This window comes from Pseudonaja textilis, chromosome 3, assembly GCF_049901715.1.
Source record: "Pseudonaja textilis isolate UNSWEBS1 chromosome 3, rPseTex1.2, whole genome shotgun sequence".
NCBI lineage: Eukaryota > Metazoa > Chordata > Lepidosauria > Squamata > Elapidae > Pseudonaja > Pseudonaja textilis.
This window is the reverse complement of record NC_141992.1, coordinates 141,498,522-141,519,973: the sequence shown is the minus strand read 5'-3', so window position 1 is coordinate 141,519,973 and position 21,452 is coordinate 141,498,522. Positions and strand designations below refer to the sequence as shown.

Below are 21,452 nucleotides of genomic sequence, written 5' to 3'. Positions count from 1 at the left end.
GAATCGACAGCCATTACGTCCCACTTTAAACACGACTCCTTCCCAAAGCACTCCTGTGCAAGCCACTAACCAGCTCCAGGGATTTGCCGCAAACTCTGCTGTTCAGTTAGCAGCAGTTGTTCCTTCTGCCATAGTGGCCCAAGCCACTGGCAACCCACCAACTGCCTTTGAGAGTACTCAGCACATATCAAGGCCCACGTCAGGTGCAAGCACTCCTAACATGTCAAGCAATGGTTCTTCTGTCCCAAATGAAACAAGCACACCATCTTCCTCTAATGCAATTACTTCTTCATTAACACCTGTTTCTGTGTCAAATATTACTAGCAGCTCTTCACAGCCCCCAAACCCTTCAACTCCACCTTCCGTAGGACCTGGAAATCTCCTCGCCTCAACTTCCAGCCTGCCAAACCCACTTCTACCTCAGACTTCATCCAGTAGTGTAATTTTCCCCAATCCCCTGGTTAGCATCGCTGCAACAGCTAATGCGTTGGATCCTCTCTCTGCTCTTATGAAGCATCGCAAAGGAAAGCCACCAAATGTATCTGTTTTTGAGCCTAAGACAAGTTCTGAGGACCCTTTTTTTAAACATAAATGTAGATTTTGTGCCAAGGTTTTTGGGAGTGATAGCGCGCTGCAGATTCACCTGCGTTCACACACAGGAGAAAGACCTTTTAAGTGTAATATTTGTGGCAATCGGTTTTCTACTAAAGGTAATTTGAAAGTTCATTTTCAGAGACATAAAGAAAAGTATCCACACATTCAGATGAATCCATATCCGGTTCCAGAGTACCTCGACAATGTTCCCACTTGTTCCGGAATTCCGTACGGGATGTCATTGCCACCGGAAAAACCAGCTACCACATGGCTGGATAGCAAGCCTGTTTTATCAACTGTCCCAACTTCAATTAGTCTGCAACTTCCCCCTACAATATCAGGGGTAAATAGTTACGGGGATTCCCCAAGCATTACTCCCATGAACAGATCACCTCAGAGAACATCTCCAGTGTCTAGTGAATGCACTTCTTTATCCCCAAGCCTAAACAATTCTGAGTCAGGCATTCCTTTGTCTGCAGAATCCCCACAACCGATTCATGCTAGTTCAACCATGACTAAAACTGAACCTGTCAATATTCCAGTAACAAATGCAAGGTTGGGAGATATTTCTATAAGTGGTCAGGTTTCTGTAGTACCCACCTCTACAGCTTCTAGTGCTGTTACTGAAAGCAGTATTTCTACAAGCCTCCCAAACACTGTGCTTCCAGCATTGTCTGACCAGTTCAAGGCTAAATTTCCATTTGGTGGTCTATTGGACTCTATGCAAACATCAGAAACCTCAAAACTGCAACAGCTAGTAGAAAACATTGATAAGAAGATGACAGATCCAAATCAGTGTGTCATTTGTCACCGTGTGCTCAGTTGTCAGAGTGCTCTCAAGATGCATTATAGAACTCATACAGGAGAAAGACCATTTAAATGCAAAATTTGTGGACGTGCATTTACTACAAAAGGCAATCTAAAAACACATTTTGGAGTTCATCGAGCGAAGCCACCACTTAGAGTACAGCATTCATGTCCCATTTGTCAGAAGAAATTTACAAATGCTGTTGTTCTTCAGCAGCATATTCGTATGCATATGGGTGGGCAAATTCCAAACACACCATTACCAGATGGCTTCCAAGATGCTATGGACTCAGAGCTTTCTTTTGATGAAAAGAATGCAGAGACACTGAGCAACTATGATGATGATATCGATGAAAATTCCATGGAGGAGGACATGGAATTAAAAGATAATATAAGAGACCCCTCCAAGCCCCTTCTACCTTATTCTGGATCGTGTCCATCTTCTCCCCCATCTGTAATTTCTAGCATTGCTGCTCTTGAGAATCAAATGAAAATGATTGATTCTGTCATGAACTGCCAACAGTTGACCAATTTAAAATCTTTAGAAAATGGGTCAGGGGAAAGTGACCACTTAAGCAATGATTCTTCATCAGCTGTTGGAGATCTGGAAAGTCAGAGCGCAGGGAGTCCTGCTATGTCAGAATCGTCTTCGTCCATGCAAGCTCTCTCTCCTGAAAATAGCAACTGTGAAAGTTTTAGATCTAAGTCACCAGGTGTCAGTAACCACGAGGAACCACAAGAAATACAATTAAAGACAGAAAAATCTGACAGTCCCCCACCACCCCCTACTATTGAAAATGGAGGCGCGCTGGATCTGACAGCCACCAACCCCGGGAGGCCAATCATCAAAGAAGAAGGTCCTTTTAGCCTGCTGTTCCTGAACAGAGAACGCGGTAAGTTTAAAAGTACCATTTGTAATGTCTGTGGCAAGCCTTTTGCTTGTAAGAGTGCATTGGAAATTCACTACCGCAGCCATACTAAAGAGCGTCCATTTGTATGTACAGTCTGCAATCGTGGGTGTTCCACTATGGGTAATTTAAAACAGCACTTACTGACACACAAATTAAAAGAGCTGCCTTCTCAGTTATTTGAACCCAACTTTACTCTAGGTCCCATCCAAAGTACTCCTAGCCTGGTCACCAGCACTGCGCCTACTATGATCAAAATGGAAGTGAATGGTCACAGCAAGCCGATCTCATTGGGCGAGGTTCCATCGCTTCCAGCTGGAATCCAGGTTCCTGCTGTACCACAGACAGTGATGAGTCCTAGCATCACCCCTATGCTGGCACCCCCACCACGTCGAACTCCAAAACAACACAACTGTCAGTCATGTGGGAAGACCTTCTCCTCAGCAAGTGCACTACAGATACATGAACGCACCCATACTGGTGAAAAGCCATTTGGATGCACTATCTGTGGTAGAGCTTTTACCACAAAAGGGAATCTTAAGGTAAGAAGGTAAACTTCATATTAAAAGAGATCCTGTAAAAATACATAAAGGGCTCACATTGAACCTGATTGTTCAGCAGATGCTGGCTCCTCCTCTTCATCTTCCTTGAGACCAAATCGGAGCAGGAGAAATGGATTGAATTTGGATGTTAGGCTAAAGTATTGTTTTGAATATAAACGATTTTTGGCAAGCTATAGGGTTTCACTTGCTTTCCCCTACCCTCCTTGTTAGTGACTAGAGCTTAATATTTAGATTAATACTAAACTACAGTTTAGTATTAAATGGTATGTAATCTTATTTGTGAATAATGGGGACAGGCCAATTTCATTAAGTTAATCTGAAGATCAGTCCAGGTTGATTGTCAGGTTCAAATGACAGTTCATGGGGAAGCTAATCAACGAGGGATGTGAACTCTTCTAAAACTCTTGAACCCACATTGGGAGGTGGAGGGAGAGAAGAGATTTGCAAGATTGTGGTTCATTCTCATTCATCATCAAGCTGATGATTTGGCCTCATCTCCAAACCCCACCATTCTAAATCAATGTAAAATCAAATATTCCGTATATATCATCACACATCAAAAAATAAAATCTTACTTATTCATTTATCATATTTACACAGCTGCCCATCTCAAAACCAAGTGAATTCTCTTTTCATGGACAAGGTATTCTATTTTTACAGAGTGTTTCTTCCTCCTTTTTTAATAGTGGTTTTTGAACTCTTGGGATTATTAATATTCAAAAATAGTTAAAATTAAGAATCCTAAAAAAGATTCAGTTCATGAAATAATGTTAAGTCCACATTAATGAACCAATTTTCATCCCATTTTCCTGCAAAAGTTTCAGATTGCAGCTTCTTTCACCATTGTGTCTTAGAGAAGCAGGACTTTCAGTAGTATTTTCCAGGTACTAAGGTTACATAGTGGGATGCAGTTCTTCAAAATTGGCAAATGATCTGTAAGAAGGCCTTCTTGATATTTATAGTGGCGTTTTTCCCCCCCTATTATTTAAGGGTTTTTTATACTAAAGAAACGTGAAAAGTAGACCATTGCTTTTTATATCTCCACATAATCCAGGTAATTATACGATTATAGGCAAATCAAGGAAAAGTCCTGTAACTGATGTTAGCCCAACTCTAATATATAGCTATATAAAATCTGTTTATAAGTAGTGCAAAATAAATGAGTTGTAACAAATATATTTGAATGTTTCTTAAGATATTTAGTCCTTGGCAATTTTAGATGAATCAAACCTAATAGTTTGGGTAGAAAAGGTCTATTAATGTAAACAGAATATACTTAGTCTTGTTAGACCAGTCTTCAGTACCTCTAGAAGATACTCTGAAGGTCCTTGAACATCTGGAACTATTTTTAGGAGAAAATGAAAACTTGCATGCGAGCTGAATCAGAAAATTCCTTTTGCTTGACAGTTTGCATTCAGACTATTACAAATAGAAAAAAAAATGTTTATTTGGAGAACAAGCAAAAAGAGATAATTTTTTCTTTATCCTTTTTATTTTATAATTTGCCATGGGTCTAGTGTTATTGGGCAGGGGCATCTGTGCGTAGTTGCTTTGTTGGAAACTTCATATAACAGAAGTTATTGCTCCCAAGTAAATGAGTATACTGGTAATTGAGTTGCAAAAATTCACATATATTAATTCTTAAAAAGTTAACAAGATTTACAGGTTTAGGACATTAAAAGCTCCCTGAAATACGTAACTTCCGTAAGCCTGATAATCTTGAACAATTAGTAATTTGTGCATGAGAAAGTTAATGTTTAGCATTACTTGACATTTTAAATTGTGAAATTAGAATGTCTTCTATTGCCAGTTTAAAATGTGTGCCTGCATCTTTGTAAATTGTGCAAATCTTCTTGCTCATTTGCCCATTTTTTCCCTGTCTGTTCTTCTTCTTAAGGTTCACATGGGAACTCATATGTGGAATAATGCTCCTGCACGGCGTGGGCGTCGACTGTCCGTGGAAAATCCCATGGCTTTGTTAGGTGGGGATGCTTTGAAGTTTTCAGAAATGTTCCAGAAGGATTTAGCAGCTCGGGCAATGAATGTTGACCCAAATTTTTGGAACCAGTATGCTGCAGCTATTACTAATGGACTTGCTATGAAGAACAATGAAATTTCTGTCATACAGAACGGAGGCATTCCCCAGCTCCCAGTAAGTTTAGGCGGAAGTGCCATTCCGTCTTTAAGTAACGTTTCCAGTGGAATGGACAAAGCTCGTACTGCTAGTAGCCCTCCCATCATTGGCTTGGACAAAGCGAGTTCTGAAACGGGAGCCAACCGTCCATTCACAAGGTTTATTGAGGATAATAAAGAGATTGGCATAAATTAAAAGCATTCAGTACAAATAACTGTTGGACCACTGCTCAAATACAACATTTGTTCTTTCATGTACAGTTTGGAGAATTAAACTTTAGTTTTGTGGCCTAATTGCCTAGATAACTCTTATGATTTATCAATAGCAGAAATACAATAACTTTGTGTCTGCTGAAAAGTTGTCTCGCAAGATTGCATGGTACTACTTCAACAGTGACCTGACCATTAGTGAGAACTTATGAACCTTTTTTTTTTTAAATTTAAGCAAATGATAAATCATTGGATAATTCCATTAGGGACTGAAGGAGGCCAAAATGTTTCAAATTTTGCTTCAGAAAAAGCAAAGATGCCACCAGTTGAGTAAAAATGGGGTTTCACAATGGCATTTCAGTCCAGTTCTATCTTTGCTGATTTTCTTCTTCTCAACTAAAAACTTGAACTGTTCTTAGAATTCCTCTAACATTCAATAAGTGATTTAGTACCCTAATGCTGTCTAAGATTACAGTATTCTTGTCTGTAGTATTTATAATGTAAAGATAATGCGGGTAACAGACAATATACTAGCCCCATTCTTAAATGAAGCTTTTGTATGGCAAAATACACCTGGCTATGTGACTTTTTTTTAAAGCAAGTTTTGTTTTACTATAAATAAGTGGTTTATTTTGATGCAGGCAAAATTGTGAAGTTTTATTGGGAAAGATAGCATGCTTTCAATGTGCAAGTACCTGTCAGTAACAAACCATTTTAATTTAAATCTTTGTAGCTGCTATGTGGACAGTTGTTCTATTAAATGGAAAAAGTGTAGTGTGAACTTCAGTTCATAGTTGGAAAAACAAGTTACAGACAAACCTTATTACAGTAGATTATTCACAACACTATAAGCAGTTGTGAATAAAACACTTCATGTTATCAAAGGCTGTACAATAAAAGGCAGTGTTTGTATAATGTGGTTGCAAACTCTTAATTTATACTATTGCACTTTTAGTATTTTATATTTAGGGAGGTTTGTCTATAATTTGAATCTGAACAAAGATGTAAACTATTTTATAAATAGTACTTTGGCTTGAGGAAAAATGGGAGAAGGGTTTGTTGTGTTTGTCTTTAAGGTCAAACAGTATGAAAGATCTGTGCTCCTTTTAATAATAATAAAAAAATCTGCTAAGAACTGTCAGATTCTTGGATATAATGGGGCCTGCCACTTCTTAGACCAAAATGATTCATTTAACTTTTTTGTAAGCCCACCCTCCAACAGACCTTTGATATGTTAATCTTAGGGCTGTGATATCAGTGCAAGTCTAAGAGAGGCTAAAGAAAACATTGTGTAGGCTTAATTTTGCTGTAATCGGTTCTGTCTCTTTCACTCCCACCCACAAACTCGATGCTGACTGCTTAATAGCACTGGTATGTAAAGCAAAACAGAAAACAAAAATTCTAAAAACTTGTACGTAAATTCCCAATCTCTCTGTTTTATTTAATATTCGAAGATTTACTACAAAGCACAATGTACTCTGAATACGCTAATATAATTTTCATGTGTTTAAAGCATTGTTTAAAATTGTGACTAAACGGAATGTTTCCACTCTGAAACTAGAGTGTTGGTGAGGCTGGGGCATAATCAAAACTTGAACAGTAAATGTTTTGTGTACTACCTCATTTTTGTGCATTACAAGCATGGTGGAATCTTGACAGTAGAATCCTCCTTTCAACAAAATTGTTCAAGGGACATTATGGGTAGCTGGGAAACAGCACACAATGTTTATGCCCCTGAAGAAAGAATCAGACAGTGAGGTCTTCTCAGTTGTGACTGGAAGAAAAATAGGACAATCTCTTTCTTGTGCAACCACAACAAAACATTACTATAAGAGGATGGACTGTTTCTGCCATCATATCACTGAATGGAAAGTTTAAAAGACTTACTAGTGGTTTGTTACTATTTTGAAATGAACAATGAATTATTACAGCTCTGTTTTCTACGGCAATGATAGATAAAATATAAATATGGACATGTACATATTATTAAATATGTATGTGGGGTGTGTGTGTGAATGTGCGTAGACATACCACACACCAATACACATCTGTATATTAAAAACACATTCTATCAATGATTGAGCAACATTTGTGTTTGGGGTGTTTCAAAATTGGAAAACAAAGAAAACTGAGGTGGCTTAGTGTTGCTGTTTTTTTTCAGCAAAATGAATGTTTTTATTTATCTGTGTCCATTTCTGGTGTGCTTTATTTTTTAGTGTTTGGTACCATGTAGTGTTATTTCTTCTCCCTAAAGGATGTGCATATTTTAAAAAAGAGATGTAAAGTGTTGTAAATAAGATGGCTGATGAAGGTACAGTAAGACTGACCCCACTTTGTATTCAGGGTTAGGTCCTTCCTCTCTGCATGGTGAAGAGAGACACTTATTTTTATACTGTGATACCATGTAGGGCTAGGAGCCTCCCTGAACCAGCTGGGAATTGTTACCTAGATCCAATATTTTTTATGATTAAATCTGTTGGCTCGACACATCTACTGATTGAAATGGATGTCTTAGTCTAGGTTACTATTTTTGTCACATGAAATTGAATAAAATGCAGGATGTAATATTTATGAATTGTGTTCCATGCTTATTCACTAATAGGCTGAGGTACAGGAGTGAGGCTGTTCACACAGCTCTGCAGATAAAAGGCTCAACACCTTTTATTCATGTTTAGCAACAATTTTCACATACGCCCTGTATTGAGAAGTTACTTCTTCAGTAAAAAAAAAAAAATCTACAAATTTACATATCAGCAATGGGGGAAAAAAGCTGTATCAAAAATGACAATGCTTTAAAATGGTTATTTGTAGCTACGTAGCTTGGAAGCAATCATTCTTATTAAGTTCAATTTATGCAAACTGCAATGCATACTTTGAATGGCTCTGGACTAGTAATTTCATGATGCACCATTGAACTATTTTTGTGTAGTTTTTATGTCCCTTCAGAGATGAAGGAAAAATGACAAGAAAACTTGCAGGGTGTCGTGTAGAATCTTGAATATATTCCAGTAGGTAATTGAAATACAGCTTTATTATAAGTAGAGATATACTCTCTAGCAAGTGAATTGGCTATGGATCTGGTTGGATGCAAAGAAGTATTACTAAATAGATTAGTCATAGTAAATTTTCTTGAACTAACAGTAATTAAGCAGCTGTAGTTTCATAGGCATCTGTTTGAAGCTATGATGTCAAAATGGCTTATGCTTTGGGAAATGACAATGTTACTGTAGTAACTGCATTGTGACATCTGATGCAGGAACAAAAGTTACGTTACTTACTGGTAATGTTGGAAACATTTCCTTTTCTCCCACAGAAACCCATGTGTAGCGCACATGATCTGACAAAGTATATTTTGTATCCAGAAAGCTTACCTTATAAGAAATATATCTGTCATATAGAAATGGCTTTATATTTATGACACAAAAGTGTATGATCTGGGTGCACTGTTAAATAACACTCTTCAGAACTTTCAAGATGGAAATGAATCCTTGGTGGGAATGTTATTGGATAATAAAAATTAGAATATAACACAGCCTGCAGATGTTAATATTTTTAGACTAAATTGTTCTGAAACGTGGGATTTCTCTCCGCCTCATATTAAAATAGTCATTTTGTAGAAAATGGAAAAATAGAAGTAACATTTAAAATGAATCTACTTGTTCACCACACATCTCTATTCTACTCTTTTTATTACTCTTATAATTTATATTAAATAACATTTTGGAAAATTCAACAAATTTCAGGCTTTATTTCCTGATGTTGAAACACTTCAGAATTTCCAGTCACTTTGATATTTGGCTGACCTGGAGAAGCTGAAATGTTTATTGTTGAACATCTGTGAGAACACTGCTATTGTAACCATCAAATTCCATATTTAAGTAGAAAAATGATAAATTAATAGGTCATTGGGATATTTCATCCCACTTAGTTCCTAAAATCATTCTAGGGAACTTGCTCCAGTGTACCTGCCAAAGATATATATAATGTCTATGACATACTATCTATAGAATAAGGCTTTCCCACTTTTCATACTCTACAAGGATATTTAAATAAAATTTCTATTAATATGTGACTCTCAACATGAAATAAAGTTATTTGAAAAAAAATTAAAAACCATTTTCATATATTCTGTTTTTTTCTTCAAATTATATGGAAAATAAAAAGTAAACTTTTAAAAATCATGATAGGAAGACAATGATTTAACAATGTGGAAAAGAGCAACTCTTGTCACAGAAAATAAAATAATATTAATGAATAATACACATGAATGGTCAATTTAGATAAACATAGATTAAAAGGAAGTTACATCAAGCCATCTTACTCGATTTTCTGCACTAAGGCAAAAATACAAATTCTCCATAACTTGTCAGGTTAAATCCAGATGGACAAAGCTTTTTGAGGTGAAATATTTTTCTTTGTTGGTAAAATAGGTTTATCTCATCAGCTTCATGTCTTCTTCCTACAAATGAATGTGAAGTCAAAGATGCAATCCTAATCCAATTTATGTGGAAATTGCTATGCAATCTTATAACAATTCTCTCAGAAGCAAGTTTCACTGACTTGAGTGGAATTTACATGGTAAGCATGTATAGGACCGAATTACATATCCCATTTATATTTGTGGCAGTGACACATCTTTGTTAGAATTCTTAGCTATTATTCTCTACTTTTATATACTCTGCTTATTATATGCAATCAGTTGTAACAGCTTGTGCCTAACTAAGAAAGTGATCCTTAATTTTACTATGTATTTGTACTTATTTATCAGTTCACTATTTTTGTTTTCATTTCTCAAACCCACACAAGTTTGAGATCTTTTCAAAAATATAAAGTTTATTAAAATTATTTAGATGATGGGTTATTACTAATTATTGTTTTATTGTAAACTGGATTTCAATGGTTCATACAAATTCATTTATCATTTCAAGGAATCATGACCCTGCAAAGTTTGAGACACCCCCCCCCCCATAATTAGCTTTTAATAGCTAAAAAAAGTATTAAGAAATGTCTGATATAACTCTGAGCTCATATTCCATTTCATATGAGGGAATTCCCAAAATTGCTATGATCCAGCATTATTAATGTTTTCAATAACATAGAGATCCTATTCGTTCTCAAGAACAAGTAAAAAAGTCATGAAAATATTCCTGCTCAATGCAGGAAGAAAAATGATGCTGAGAAACTGGTATAAATCAGGTAATTGAAGCAGGAGCAAATATGTATGATTTGTGCTAATGTACACTCATAACCCAACATAATATACCTATGATTTGAAAAATCTACTTTCCATGTTCATAAAGTGTCTGTTAGAGTTACTGCTTTTGTCATAATACTGAAAGCAATGGCATGCTGTATGCTCTGCTCCTTTGATATTATACTATATGTATAAAATAATTCTTGCAACATAATGCTGCTTTTTTTGTTTTGCCACCTGTGGATACTATTGATCAGCTTTACACTGCCAAATTTTATGTTCACTTTTAAATTCTTTTAAATTAAGCACACAAAATGATCAAAAATGATTGTGTTGCTCAGTTAGGAAATCAAATTGTTGCAGCATTAAAAGCTGTTCCAAACTGGTTGGGAAAATGTAATTGTCTAGAATTACATTTCCAGAACCTAACTTAAACTGATCATTTCCTGTTTTGCTAAGTTCTATACTCTTATAATCCTAGAACATGCATTCAGCCAGCAGCCCTAAATAGTAGGAGACTCAAGACAAAAGTGCTTCAGAAATGGCACATAATTCAACAGTACAACTACCACTATCATCCAATAAGGTCCAAATGAACTGAACATGGTATTACAGGTAGTCCTTTACTTATAACCACACTGGAGCCCCAAACTTTCTGTTGCTAAGCAAGACATTTGTTAAGCAAGCTTTGCCCCATTTTATGATCTTTCTTGCCACAGTTGTTAAATGAATCACTGCAGGTATTAAGTGAATCCAGTTTCCCCATCAAATTTGCTTGTCCGAAGTTTGCAAAAGGGATCAAATGACCCTGGGACACCGCAACCATCATAAATATGAGCCAGTTTCCAAGCATCTGAATTTTGATTATGTGTTTATGGGGATGCTGCAATGGTTAAGTGTGAAAAATAGTCATAAGTCACTTTTAGTAATGTTGTAACATTGAATAGTCACTAACTGAACTGTTGTGAGTCAAGGACTACCTGCACTGCACAAGTGCAAAAATTATGTAATTTATGTCATGGGAAATGTATTATCATTTGCTCCCCCCCCCCCCTAGTTCTTGTATTCACTAAATACAAAATGTAGTGAGAACTGCCAATGTTATATAGAAGATAAGACTGTCACTGGCTATTAGTCATTATTGCCAAACAATACTTATATATGCTACTTAATATTAGAGATGGCATGATTCCTGATACCATTTATAACAAGGTTCAAAAAATAAATTGATCCAGAAAGGTGCTGTTTTAAAATTAATTTGAAGGACCTTAAGCGTTTAAGACTGCATAATATAATTTTCAATATTATTTAGGGTATGCTAAAATAGCTTCCTGTCTTATGTATCATAACTCTGGGCAGCTTACAAACAATTAAGATTTCTCATAAAACTTCTCACATATGAGAAATTAATATGATGTTTACAGTTACTTTCTGAAGTAGATTTGTGAATGAGGTGCACACTACTGCCTCTCCAGAATTTTGGCAATAGTTTTCTATAGTTTTCAATAGTTTTCACTCTCCCCTTCAATATCATTTTTTTGATGTTAAATTTTCAAACTGATTGCTAATAAGATTAATATGGATCGCATAGCACATAATCTATATAACACATTTTTTTAAAAAAAATCCGCAACTAATATGGCTGTTGTCATTCCAGATACCTTGAGCTACATGAGACTGTGATTACTATTTCATTTTACTCAGGTGAGTTTCTTCTTTTTGGAAGATGATAATGAAGATTTCTGGGCACTGTAATTTGTTACACAGAGTAACATCTGTAGTAATGTAGAATACTTGAATATTTTAAAACCATGTACTGAAGTATACTAACCCAATAAAATATGACTATGTTCACTTTGTTAAAATTTGACAGAAATGCCTATAAATACATGTAATTAGTATATTTTAGAATTTACTGTAATCTCTTGTCTTCATGCAAATGCCTTGAACCAGGTATTGTAAGGTTATGGGTATGGCAATTTCAGAAGTACTTGTATGGATAGCAAAAATGACTTTGAAAAAGAAACTAGAATCTGCAGGTTTCTGAGGTTCAGAATAGCTATTTTGTGGCTTAATATTTAATATGCAGTCAAATAAAAATTCATTTTTAGGAAAAGTGAGGATCTATCAATCTGATTTTCTTGTTTATCTCATATTTTGCCATACAAATATATGACATTCCACATGATTCCAGTCCTTCTTAAGTTTGTGCATATGTGTAAAATAGAAATTAAAACATTGATTAGCAGAAAATTACATTTCCGTTGCATTTATTACTAATTCAAACAAGATTCTTTCAGATAATGGCTTGGAACACCAATTGTAAAATGAGTTTCGGGAACACATAATATAGGCATTTTCTATTGATATTTTATTTGGATATCTCTTAAAGAATGTTAAAATGGTGTTAGAAAGATTATTTGTAATTTTGTACTAAACATTTGAAATTTTCCATTATGAAAAAATATGGGTTTATTGAGCATCAAGACCAGAGAAGAAGCTTACTGTTCAATGTTGAATTTTGAATGCCATTCCAAAATAATAATCTGGACCTTGTTTTCTGTCTGTGAACTGGCCGTGATTGATGTAATGGAAAGAAACATATTATTAAATTATTTTGTCATCAAGATTAATGATTCATTTAAAAATTAGGATAAATTAGAATTTCTTTTCCTCACATTTTTGTTGTATTTTTTCCTTTATCCTTTTTGAACAGTAAACAAAAATTATAAACAATACAAAATAATAAAGAAATGGAAGTAAAAATATTTAAAAATAAAATGTAGTTTGGCAATAAGCATGCTCATATTCAAAGATTTCTAATATGAAGATATGATCTTCATTTTAATTATCTGTTCTTCATTACTTTGCAATCAATTTGGTAATATCACTTTCGCTTATGCCTATTGATTTAATATCATTATTTGATATCATCCACAAGTCTCAGCTCCAAGTTACATAGAAGCAATAACATTGAAGGCTCTGCAGAAAAGTTTTGCTTTGATTGCCTTCCAGATTGACGTAAAATTAAGCTGGGGCCACCACATAAAAATATTGTTCCTGAGCTGTTCTCTCTCTAAACTTGCATAAATGATTAACATTTTAATTTAACCATTAGGATTAAATATACAGCATAAGACAACATTCTGACCTTCAAATAGTTTAGTAGTCTTTCTAGAGATGCCAGAGATATTTATTCCCATAACTTCTACCTCCGTGCTTTAGCATTTTTTGGTACCCTGGAAGAAAAGTTCCTTTGACAGGTTTTGTACTAGAGGGATGAATAAATGTTTTTGTTACGGTCCCTGACCAGAATTGGAAACAAAGACACATAAAAAATAAAGTCTTAAATAAGATAAAATATTATAATAGATGGTGGATTCTCCATGATCAGCCTAATTTTACAGCCAGTATAACAACATTTAGCTACCTCCAAGGAAACTGAATCATGCTGATCTGATAACAGATAAAAATGATCAGAATTTCCAGGACCTCTTACCAGTTAAGACAAGTCCTTGAGTTTAAACATACACCTCCCCCCATTTTCCTCTGTGCTTGGTCCATTAGTCCCCTCTAATGTCAGTTAGAGTCAGTCAGTTTTGGTCCTCTCAGTTCCTAATATTCTGTGTTTGTCATTTTCCACAAGTATATTATTTAATAATCTTGTTTTTTAAATCTTAAAATGAAAGTACAAATATTCCAATTTTCTCTGGTCTCTAAATCTATTTATAACTCTTAATTAAACACCTTTTGGCCAATTATATATTGTTTTTAAAACTCTTAAGTCTCTATTGAAAATTCTCTATATCAAGTGCCATAGTTCATTTTTGAAAATAATTAGAAAGTGAGTGCAGCTGACTTAGTGTCCTTTTTAAAGTCTCCACTGCAGCTAAGAGCAAGATGTCATCTTTCTTTATTTCCTGCTTTATTTCTTGCGATGAGCTGCTGTTTGGAGTTTTGTGGGCAATCACTTACTTGTCTTTTTGTTTCTAAAGAAATTTGCTGGTCCTTTGTTCTTCACCACATTTGTCCAATTCAGCTGTTCACAAAAGTCTTCGGGCATGACTTTTGCTGTATGGCCACTGGTTTTTTTTTTTAGCATTTTTATAATTAAATTTATAATTATAAATTTATAATTTTATAAACTATAAGTTTGGTGTGTACTATATTTTATGAAACTGAAAAACCATGACCAAATATTTGAAAGATTTCATCTGTTCAATACTCTGGCCATTGGCCTCCAGATGTGCAGTTTAGATTTCTCTGTAAAAATCAGGATCTTAGTTTTATTATAGTTGATTTCAAGTGCTTCCTCAGAGCAGTAATTAGCATTCAGAAATTAAGTCCAATTAACATTTGTGATAGAAATACCTGCATACAACAAAGTTGCAATGTATTTTCTAGTTTGGCACAATGTTCTAATTTATTTAGTTTGGCACTGAGGGGATTTATGTACAGATTAAAACAGTGATGCTAAAATACATTCCTGCCTCATTCTGTAGCCTGGAACCTCATTACTAGAGTATCCTTACATACTGCATCAAACTTTGATTCCAGAATTCTTATACAGATTATGCGTAAGCAATAGTAATCAACTGTCAGTTGTAATCTTAAGCTTAGTCCTTAGCCTTGTTCTGGGAACTAGATTGAATGCAGACCTAAAAGTTTCTAAATATGATAAACAATAAATAAAAGCGATGAATGCAGTGAATAATATTAACTGTTTTAGAGGTGCCTTTTTTTGGCCAGATGATAAAGAGCATGTCCGTAAATAGAATATCCAGCCTTGAAGCCTGTTTTCCCATGTGCCAAAATATGCTCTAGGTCAATCCAGTCAACTAATTTTTTGGATAAGTGTCTGGCGTGGAACTTACTTACAAAGTTAACTATAAATAGTATAGGTAGGTGCCTGGTACCCATTTTATGAATGGGCACTGTGAAGGCTCTGGAATTTGTGCAGTGGATTAATGTAAGTAAACAGGGCAGTAAGAACTGGGGTCGGCCGTTTCAAATTAAAAGCATAATATTTCACAGTAATAAATTCATTGCCTGGAGCTTTAGCTGATTTATGTGCCTTTGTTTCACCAATTGAAGCTGAGACTTAGTTAGGGATCAGGTTAACATTAAGACTTAAGTCAAAGTTTGGAGACTCTTTTTGTGAATGTAATGCTCCAAAGTGATCCTCCCACAAAGATGCCAGCGAGAGGTGCAGAAGTGAAAAGGGACCTGTCAATTAAGGGGGAAGCTATCAGATGCTAGAATAGAATGGGATGAATAAGATTAGTAAGCTTAGTAAGATGCGATTATCAGTTGCTGCCAGAAAGCTGATGACTGAGAAGAATGGTCACTATTTCACTAATTAGCTTCCTTATAGCCTTCCTCCAGTCCCTGTCTTGTTTATTCTACAAAGCAGTTCACCAGGAAAAAAGGAAAGCTCCTATTAGAAGGAATTCCTGTACCATCCATATCTACTAAAGTCTTTCTATACATTGTATGTTTTCATTTTATTTGGAAGTATGACTGCAAAAGTAGAATGGACTTGATTAATCATTATGATATTGCCCTCCTGCATCATATTTTGTTTTGGTCTTTTGGATGACAAACTTATTTCAAATCTGACTCCATTTAATACAGTTATAGTTTGCTGCAAACAAAGCAAACGTTAACTCTTCATTCCAATGTAAAAGAATATACTGTATGTAGTTCAGGGTTGAATTACAGAATCCTTGGCGCTTGTTTGCTTGCAGATGTTTCATTACTGACAAGATAACATCACAAGCAGTAATGATTTTACCTAGTCTGGTAACAAAACATCTGCAAGCAAACTGAGATCAGAGAGCACCAAAGAATCAATGCTTCTTGAAGGATGCAAGGAGTAAGAGTGTTCTGATCCCCAAGGGACCACAGGGGTTCATTTTTTAAGAACTCAACATGAATGAAATCCTTGAGTTAAATGGGACCTGAGCTCCCTGTTACTCTGAATGATCTAAACTGAGAAAGAGTGCTTTATATTTCTATAATTACATTGATAATACACTGTTATAGCATGCATTTTCATATAAAAAACCCTAACATTTTTCACCATGAAATTTCATGGTATAGATTTAAATGGATTTTGTTTGAAACATGAAAGCAAATTTCTGATTAGTTTTATGGACTTTTCCCTTGCAGCTGAGGTTTCAAATATAATTTATTATATTTTATATAATTATCCTTACCTTTCAGTTGTGCAAATGAATTTTAAATGAGTAACATATATCAGTCAAATCTGCTTTGATCTACAGATCTATCAAAGTTTAGATTTATTTTAAAATTTAGGAACTTTGAGACAGGGTAGTGTATTTTTCCATAAGTGGCTATTGACATAATCCATGTATTTCCTTTATTTTAATTTCTAATGCTCAAACAAGTACATTTTCTTTTAATTGGCAGGTGCAGATGTTTAGTTTTAAAATACTGAGACATACACAGAGACTCCAAAGAATTACAGAGATAAAGTTGTATCTGATTTCTGACATTCTGTAAACTTTTGACTGTGACTTTAGATACTTTTACAAAATTCATAATTCAACACTTAAAGAATAATTCAAAATTTTATGGATATTTGTGCAATGTTTTTATTGTTTGAAACAAAGGAACCCAAGTCATCTAAAATATATGGTAAATCAAATGGACACAGACGAACTGACATTTGTAAGTTGAGTTCCACCTACTGATGGCATCTGCATTCGAAAATTACAATAACAAAAGCAATAGCACTTAGATTTATATACCGCTTTATAGCCCTCTCTAAACAGTTTGCAGAGTCAGGATATTGCAATTTGGGTCCTCATTTTACCCATTTTGGGAGGATGGAAGACTGAGTCAACCTTGAGCCTAGTAAAATTTGAACTATTGCCATAATGACATACATAGATAAAACATAGCAGTTCGCATGGTCTTAACACTATTTGTTTTGTAACTAAAGATCAAATATAGGGTAACTGCCACAATTTTCTGTAACTCGTTTTTAGATTCAGATCCACACAGAAGACATCCGGATTCATTTAGAGCAGTGGTCGCCCACTGGTGGTCCACAGAGAAATGTCCCCCCAAAGCACTCCCCCCCAAAGCAATTAATCCAGGCTGTGCAGGAACACAAGGCTGCACCGCCCACATGGCCTGCCCATCCACTGCCCCCTCCCTTTGGCCGAGCGCAAACCTTGAGTAGAACCACACAAGTGGGAGCTGGAAGGTAAGACCAACAGCGGGGGAGGGAAATCCACCCCAGGGTGGCTTGCTGACGTTGATGGGAAAGTTGGTCCCATATTCCAGAGCTGAAGTAGTCACAGGACTGGCCCTTTGGTCATCCCAGAGCAGCTCCTCCAGTCCATGGCAGGCCGGTGCACCCAGGTGGAGGAGCAGCTGCTCCGGGATGACCAAAGGGCCAGTCCTGTGACTACTTCAGCTCTGGAATATGGGACCAACTTTCCCATCAACGTCAGCAAGCCACCATCAGTCAAAATTCATATTAGTGGTCCGTGGGATTTAAAATTGTGAGTTTGATGGTCCCTGAGGTCCAAAAGGTTGGCAACCCAATTTAGAGATTAGTAAATTGGGGAATAATAGCCCTTCAATGGCTCAAGAGGAGGAATGTGCAAAACACATCATTCCAGGAATGGTATCATCTGGAAACACCAAAATGTTCCTTCGCGCACCCTTCCCCCTCCAACTGTGTTGATCTACTGATCCCAGTAGTGATTTGGCAACTTTCCAAAAGTGATTCCAGAAATGGTGCATTATGTCTGTCCCTATTTCAGATTTAAATCATGGTCCTCCAGCCTTTGGGACAGGTTGGTCCATCAGCATTAGTATTCCCTTGACTCCATAAATGTATATTTATGTATTTATTATTTACGTTTTATTTATTTACCTTTATTTAGGGCTACTGCACTTATCCCAATATCTTTGGCAGATTACCACCATACCAAAAGAAATACTATAGCGTCTCATAAAATCTTTCTAAAACCACTCCAAACTCCAACCAGCCCAATGTCATTACTACACCTTCAAAGGTCCACCTAATTAAAATAGTTTTGACAGTCTTATTTATGGCCAAGAATGAGAGAGTCAAATCTATATTTGTGAGGAAGAATATTAGGACCATCAGAGAAAGACTGCCTTCTTCGTATCTATTCTCAGATTCAGAAGACTAGATTAGGTCAACTGGGTATAATGTACACAAATGAGGTGGACAGCATAATTTGATATTAAACTCCATGTCTAGTAAAATACATTTTAGCTGTTTTGGAAATTCCTTTATCTCCAATATACAATAAACGTCAGGCAGTTGGTTGATCCACGAAATACTTATGCCTTGAGGCTGTTGCAAGAGACTGACTTCTCTTGCTCTTCTGTGTATTATGTGTTTTCTACTGATAATGTAATATCCTGATGAATTCAATTTCTCTTTTATAAACGATGCTTTGTTGATTCAGACAGAGATATGGGATAAATGTCTACAATTGAATTTTAAGTATGATTTGTTTCTTCTGAAATAAATCAGACAGTTCTTACAGATAACTTTTGTAACCTGATACCCTCTATGTATTTGAACTGTGGTTCCCAAAACTCTAGCAAACAAGTTTTCAATATCCCAAAATATTTCTAGGGCATCAGGATGTGAAAATCTGAGAGAAAGAACTGTGGTTACCATCAAGACCCGAATGTAAATGATTAGGAATACATAATCTACATATCAACAGCTTTTAGATGCCCAACTTCAGATACACTTCAGAAAAAAAAAATATGCATGGAAAACATGGAAATAGAAATAAAAGCCTCTTCTTTAAATGGATTACTTTTATATTACTAAGTAAAGCTAATTAGTTACATCACTATAGCTTAAATAAGGAAATTATACCAGCAATTCTTATACCAATTAGCTATATGGTAAAGACATTCATAGATGTATACAAATAAAGGTTAAACAAGGTATTAACCGATATGAAGTTTCTAATAAGGTGATAATTGGCATATGAAAATAAAAAATATTGTAAATATCACACAGGGCAAACTGATGTTTTTACATGAATGTGGAATTGTGTACCAAAATGTACAGAAGGCGTTAAGTGGATGACAGGTTTTCTTCCCAGGCTGGTAGAAGTTATTGATTCAAGCCAATTTAGCTATCCCAGTTGTTTGAACATCTGCCAGGAGCTTGCTATCTAAATAACCTTCTGTTTTCCTGTGTGCTGTGTTGAGGGGTTGTGTAATTATTTTTTTGTAATAAAGACAGAGACTCCTTAAAACATCAAGAATTACTTCTAATCTGAATTATCCAAATTCCACTCTGGGAATATATATCCAGATTACTCACTGTTCCTTGAGAAGAGGAGGCAGATGTTCATGATTGTGAAACAGATATTTCCAGTTATGGGGTTGTGTGTTCTCCCCCGCTTTTTATTTTTCTTATTCTACTGTTCTACGCTCAGCCATACTTTGAATACACAGTGGTAGGCATATGGACAATTTTTAATCTCCCAATGAAATAAATATTTGCATATCCTCAGTAACAGGAGTACACTAACAGTGGTACACATACTGCTTAGTTTTCATCTGGCTGCGAGTTAGAGAAAGAAAATTCTTTTGGAACTGTAACATGAAGAAATGAAGCTTGGCTTATTATAAGAAGATAAAGCTTTCAAATATGAGCAAATTAGAATTTGTTGAAAACATACTGAACTGTTTTAATGACATTGTGTTTTTTACTTCAGTATTTTATAGGTTTTGTACAGGATCTTTTAGAAGGTCTTTTTTTAAAGCAACTTTATGTACACCGAGAGATGGAGAGACAGAACATTTAATATATCAACTGCAATGAAGAGCATATAATATTTGTCATAAAAATGGCATGGCTAAGTAAATTCAACTTTTTATAGGTTCAGAAAACAAACATGAATAAAATGATAACAAAGGCCTCCCCATCCCTGAATAATATTGTACAGATTTTCAAAACAGACTTTAAAAGGAACAAAAATAAAAATACCCTCTTAATTCCATAGGTTTCCATAACTGACTGCAGAAAAGTCCCTGATGTTGCTAAAATAAATCTAAGGAGCAAAAGAGAGAAAGGAGTAGAAGCTGAGATGAATGAAAAACTGCATAGTCTCATCAAAAAGTAGTCCTTTTGAAAGTAACTACATTCCCAAGTGTTTAGGGAAAGGGTAGAGAACCTCAACCTACCAGATGGCCAATCCAACCCCTCAGGGCTTCAACTGACTGCTCCCTGCCCCTATAATTAGATCTACTCTACGATAATTAGATCTATCTATGGCACATGCAGTGTTTCCTCCTATACTGCATATGCAAGAATAAGATACAGTAAATATAAGTAGGATCCACTCTGCATGTTCCTCAATTGACTATCATGTTAAGTTACTGCTGAAGACTCAGATGATTCAAACCTTCCATGTTCTGGAAGTTAGATTCCATCAAACAAAACAGAATAAATTTATATTTCCTGCATTCAGAGAAAAATACTTTTGATAGAGCCGGTTTGACATTGTGGTTAAGATATCAAGAAGAAACCTGGAAAGTTGATCACTTGAGACTTTCAAGATGAGATTGGACTGCCATTTGCCAGAAATGGTGAAGGGCCTCCCACTTGGGTGGGGAATTGGACTAGATGACCTACAAGGTGCCTTCCAACTCAATCTGTTATCTGTTAAAGTATGAATGCTCATTAATCTGGCCTTAAATACAAAGCCAGCTGGGTGATTTTGGGCCAGTCATACTCTAAACCCTAAGAAGAAGAAACTGCTATGTCACTTCTGAAAATAATACCAAAAATCTCAAGCAAGACGGTATCTCAATCTCTCCCCTCTCCTCTCTTTCTCCCCTCCCCCCCCTTCATATAATCATGAAGGCATTTTTCAGAGAAGGTGTGTTGGATATGTTCACCATTTTGAATTATTTGTAGAAATAAAAAAGGCAGGATTGCATAATGCAAACAAATTTTCTTTCCAATATATTTGAACACACACACACACACACACACACACA

General features: G+C 35.5%; 1 protein-coding gene and 1 long non-coding RNA gene across 2 annotated transcripts in view; both read left to right on the top strand.

Annotated features, from left to right (window-relative positions):
- Window positions 1–7,784, top strand: part of SALL3 (spalt like transcription factor 3) — a 21,921-nt gene extending 14,137 nt beyond the window's left edge. Inside the window, exons 2-4 of the mRNA XM_087930999.1 lie at window positions 1–2,294; window positions 2,511–2,851; window positions 4,770–7,784. The exon at window positions 1–2,294 is cut by the window's left edge and continues 646 nt beyond it. Coding sequence (XP_087787125.1) covers window positions 1–2,294; window positions 2,511–2,851; window positions 4,770–5,201 — 3,067 coding nt within the window. The 3' untranslated portion in view covers window positions 5,202–7,784. The remainder of the gene's footprint in view (window positions 2,295–2,510; window positions 2,852–4,769) is intronic.
- A 579-nt stretch (window positions 7,785–8,363) lies between these two features.
- LOC148126349 (uncharacterized) lies at window positions 8,364–12,667 on the top strand. Its single transcript, XR_015743150.1, has 3 exons — window positions 8,364–9,793; window positions 10,891–11,024; window positions 12,067–12,667. It is a non-coding gene; the product is annotated as an uncharacterized LOC148126349 (long non-coding RNA).
- Window positions 12,668–21,452: the final 8,785 nt, after the last annotated feature.